We start from the raw sequence: 5,121 nt of genomic DNA, 5'->3' as shown, positions 1-5,121 counted from the left end.
TTTCCTGCCCCGGCCTGCGCAGTAGCCCCATTACCCTTGGCGCTGGCTTCCAGAACATCAAAGTCCCACTGCAGTCCCGTCCCCTGCGCTCAGCAGGATGCACTGACACCTGCTAGCGCCAGGGCCCGTGCTGGCCCCACGGAGTGTGATGGAGGATATATAAAGTGTAGTCAGGAAGCCCGGGTATAATCATTCAAGTGGATAAACAATGCCAACTGAATAGATAGCTCCTGACCATCAACCATGGGATGGGAAACGGATGGATGGACAGTGTGTTCCCTGGGCAGTGAGCACTCACCAGGCCTGACCGACTGTCTTTGCATATATCGGTGTGGTGAGGAGAGGATCTGGAAGGCTTCAGAGAGGTGAGAGTATTAAAGCCAGTTGTGAAGTACAAAAAGGCATTTTCTTGGTTTAAAAAAAAAAAAAAAGGAGGAGCTTAGAAGGGAGGGAAAAGGAGAGAGGCAAGATGTTGTAGGCCAAGGGAATAATGCAAGGAGAATAATGGTATCTTTTGAGCTCCCTGACCAGTTTGGTATGATGAGAGGGGTGGTGTGGTAGGGGCCATGTAGAGGGTCCCTGGGTGCTGTCCCTAAAACCAGATTTACACTTTTTTTGTGTGTGTGTGTGGTACTGGGGCTGAAACCCAGGGGCTTTCTACCTCCAGACCGATTTTCTATTTTATCTGGAAACAGGGTCTCACTAAGTTGCTGAGAGCCTCATCGAGTAGCTGAGGCTGACTTCAAACCTGCACAATCTCGGCCTCCCAAGTACTGGGATTACAAGCGTGTGCCACCACACCTCGCCAGATTTACACTTTTAACTGGAGGTAGATCAGTGACAGGGTTGTAGTAATAATCGAGATAAGAAATGGCCTAGTAGGGCGTGAGGGTGCATGCTTGTAATCCTAGTACTTGAGAGGCTGAGACTGGAGGATCGCACAGGTTCAAAACCAGTCTCAGCTACTTAGTGAGGCTCTCAGCAACTTAGTGGGACCCTATTTCGAAATAAAAATATAAAATAGGTCTAGGAGTGCAGCCTGGAGGTAGAATGCCCCTGGGTTCAATCCCCAGTACCACAAAAATAAAAAAGAAAGAAAGAAAGAAAGAAAGAAAGAAAAGAAAAGAAAAAAAGAAATGACGTGAATCAGCAAGGCTCAGTGATGTACATCTGTAATCCCAGTACTTGGAGGTTGAGAAAGGAGGAGTGCAAGTTCGAGACCAGCCTCAGCAACTTAGTGACACCCTGTTTCAAAAACAAAAAATAATGAAAGGGACTGGGCGCTATAGCTCAAAGGTAGAATGCCCTTGAGTTCAATCCATAGTACCACAAAAAAGAAAAAAGAAAAAGAAAGAGCCCAAACCAAGTAGAAGAGGAAGAATTGTCAGAATTTGGTGACCCACGAGAGGGGGGACAGGGAAGGAGAGTGAGTGGCTTCCGCCTGCCGTGACTGGATAGAGCGGCGCTGCTTTCTGAGGACACTCAGCAGAGGCTGGTTTGACAGGTAGAATTTGAGGGGCCCAGCCCGCCCCACCGCGCCGTGACCCGTTCCTCTGCTTCTCCTCCACAGACCAGATGTTCGCCATCCAGCCAGGTCTAGCTGAGGGGGGCCAGCTCCTGGGGGGCCTGCCTCCTGGAGTATGTCAGCCCGAGCTCCACCCGGACAGCAACTCCAACTTCATGGAGAGTACCAAGGATGCCAATGAGAATTGGCACGGGCCGCCAGGCACACTGGAACCCATCCTGATGAGGGGCTCTTCCGAGTTGCCCTCTGACAACCAGGCTTTCCAGGCCTCGGGACTTCCCGAGGGAGGAGTCCGCAGCCCCCCAGAGGGTGCAGAGATTCCTGGCGCTGAGCCTGAGAAGGTGGGAGGTGCCAGCACGGCCTGCTCCCCTCTGGAGGACAATGGCTATGCCAGCAGCTCCTTGAGCATCGACAGCCCGAGCAGCAGCCCTGAGCCCGCCTGCGGGAGCCCGCGAGGCCTGGGCCCTCCGGATCCCCTTCTGCCCTCGGTGGCCCAGGCTGTGCAGCAGCTGCAGGCTCAGGAGCGCTACAAAGAGCAGGAGAAGGAGAAGCACCACGTGCACTTGGTGATGTACCGTCGCCTGGCGCTGCTCCAGTGGATCCGCGGCCTGCAGCACCAGTTGGTTGACCAGCAGGCCCGCCTGCAGGAGAGCTTCGACACCATCCTAGACAACCGGAAAGAGCTTATCCGCTGTCTCCAGCAGAGGGCAGCACATTCTAGGTCCCAGGACCAGGGCTAAGGGTGCGCCTCCACGGTGGACAGGGGTATATAAATGTATATTTCCAGGCGTGTGTGGTTGTGCACAAGTATGTGATTATTTGCTGGCATGATAGAAATGGGTGAGTGCGCTTGTGCACACATGTAGACCGGTGTGTGCAGGCGTGTGTGAATGAGCTTTGTCTACTGTGTGCCCATGTGCACACACAAGCTAACTTTTATTTGAGGGGATACTGGAGGTTGAACTCAGAGGCATGCTACCTCCAAGGTATACCCCCAGCCCTGTTATATTTTTTATTTTGAAACAGGATCTTGCTAGGTTGATGAGAGGCCTCGCTAAATTGCTGAGGGTGGCCTCGAACCTGCTATCCTCCCATCTTAGTCTCCCAAGTATTGGAATTACAGGCATGTGCCACCATGCCCAGCTTACAAGCTAAGCTATATGTATGAGTGTATAAGAGTGAATGTGTATATAGCATATATGTAAGAGCCAGTAAATTTATATATGCATGTATGGGCAGGTACCCAGAATTGCACTTTGTGTTGAGTGAGGATGTTCATGCAAAGAATATGTGTACATATACATGAGTTTGAGTATGTGGGCATATGTTGGGTGTATGTGAGTGAACCCTTGGGTGTAAATGCCTATGTGTAGCAGTGCATGTATGCAGGAGTATGTGCGGGGAATATATGTATTTTCAAACAGACTCTTGAGCAGGTGTATACAAATATGTATTAAGTTGCACCCGTGCAGCATCCACCCACACCTATGGCACCCCTGGCCTACTCCAGCCTTTTCTCTCCACTGGGTCCCATGCTGCCTGGAGAGAGAGGCTAGCTTGCTGTCCCGTATCTGAGAGTTGTTGCTGATCCATCCTTGGGGGTTCCCAGGCACCTTTCCTTCTCCCTTTCCTTTGCCTCACCCAGACCTTGCTCTGCTAAGGCTCTTGTCCCTGATAAGGACAAAGCTGTCGTCCCTGATGTTGGCTTTGCCTGTAGTTTTGTTAGGGCAGTTAGTGGAGAATTGGTATCGGGGAGGAAACTGGGACATGTAGTAAAGATTATGGCAGCAGGAGTGGGTGGGGACAGAGAATGAAACAGAGGACGTCCCTCTTGAACTGTGCCTTTGGCCACATGGGAGGTAGGGCTGAGGGAGATGGCAATGGCAAAACCCTGTGAAGATTAAGAGGGGATTCCAAGGCACCAGTCCCCAAACAAGCTGGGAAATGAGCTATTGAAAGCACATTAATGTAAACTCCCATAATCAAAAGGAGCAAGTAACAGACAAGCTGTGCCAAGGCTGCTGGGGAAAATCTCCCTTCCCGCCCTGGGCCTCCGTCTTGCTCTGCCCCTCTGCCTTTAGCATCACTGGATGTTCAATAGGTTTGGTCCATTTCTCAGAAATCAGACTGTCAGGAGGAACCAGAGCTCAGCTTTCTGGGTGGACAGGGAGCAGTGACAGCCCAGCCTCTAGAATATTCCGGGATGCGGGGCGATACCCATCTCTGTCCCTGCATGGCCCTTTACACAGACATCAACAGGCTCCAGCAGAGGCCCCAGGAGTTGGAGATCTGCGAAGTCTTGAGTACCAGCAGCTGAGGCTGAGCTCCCTGCTTCTGGAGGCTGAGCAGCGGCGTGAAGGGGGGACACTGGCTGGCCCGCAGTGGATGGAAATCACTGGTGTTGCAGCGATTTCCCGACTGCAGAATGTAGGGGCTCTTCCTGTCTCTAAAGAGTCCCATCCTTGGTGGGTGAAAGGTGTAGGGGTGGGGAGCAGCATGGACTCTGGGGACTTCCTGTCTGTAGGTCTTGCGTGTTCATTATGAACCTGGCCTCTGGACCAACCAGGACGAATAAACAGGCAGAAATTGAATTTCTTGGTACGTGCATTTCTGTTCTGTCTGGTGCTTTGTGGCCTCTTTCACACTGCTGAGTCTCCTCTTGAGTAGGGTTCTGGGCTGGGGGCCAAGGGGAAAAGCCAGGAGACACAGGAGAGGAAGAATTCCGACTCGTGCCTGGCGAGCCCAGGGGCCTCCCAGTCTGACAGAGACTTGGCCTCTGCCCTGAGTCCCAGGTGAGACGGTCCCTGTCCTAAGTCATCTTTGGACCTGAGTGGACTGTGAAGGATTCAGACCATACTCACACATACTGGCCCCTGCCCTGGAGCCAGCACTGCCCTGAAGGCTGCCCTGACTGAAACACGGAGTGAGGGTCCCTGGGGGGCTCTGACACAGATCTACCTTTTTTTTTTTTTTTAAACCCAGGGCCTTGCACATGTCAGGCAAGCACTCTACCACTGAGCCACACCTGCCCCTAGACCTAATTATAATGTATATACATGACTAGATATCTGCTGATACCAACTTAGATTATATCTTCTCCTTTAGAGCAGTACGTATGAGGGTTTATTAATTTCTCAAAAATTAAGAATAGAAGCTGGGCGTGGTGGCGCACGCTTGTAATCCCAGCATTTGGCAGGCTGAGACCGGACGATCGCAGTTCTTGGACAGCCTCAGCTACTCAGTGAGGCCCTCTGCAACTTAGTGAGACCCTGTTTCAAAAAAAAAAAAAAAAATAGGGTAGTGGGTGGAGCTTGGAGGCCAAATGCCCCTCGGTTCCATCCCCAAACCCGCAAAAAAAAAAAAAAAAAAAAAAAAAATTAAGAATAGGTCTAGCTCAGTGATACAGAACTTGCCCATATTTGAAAGGTCCTGAATTTGATTCCCAGTACTGCCAAAAGAAAAAATAATCATTCTTTTTTTTCTGTGTGTGTGTGTGTGCGTGTGTGTGCACCCGTGCTTGTGCGTATGTGTGTGTGTATGTGTCTTTTTTCCTGCTGGCAGAGCCCTGAGTTTCTAAGTCCAAAATCTCCCAAGTA

The 5,121-nt window shown here is 51.1% G+C and overlaps 1 protein-coding gene across 1 annotated transcript; it reads left to right on the top strand.

The window, feature by feature from the left end:
• Positions 1-1,575: 1,575 nt before the first annotated feature.
• On the top strand, positions 1,576-2,265 carry LOC308259791 (UPF0500 protein C1orf216; the record flags this gene model as incomplete). Its single annotated transcript, XM_080691048.1, has 1 exon — positions 1,576-2,265. The coding sequence occupies one exon, from the start codon at positions 1,576-1,578 to the stop codon at positions 2,263-2,265; it is 690 nt and encodes a 229-aa protein (XP_080547174.1).
• Positions 2,266-5,121: the final 2,856 nt, after the last annotated feature.

This window comes from Muscardinus avellanarius (genome assembly GCF_963383645.1).
Source record: "Muscardinus avellanarius genome assembly, chromosome: 3".
NCBI classification, from domain to species: domain Eukaryota; kingdom Metazoa; phylum Chordata; class Mammalia; order Rodentia; family Gliridae; genus Muscardinus; species Muscardinus avellanarius.
This window is presented reverse-complemented; position numbering and strand designations above follow the sequence as displayed.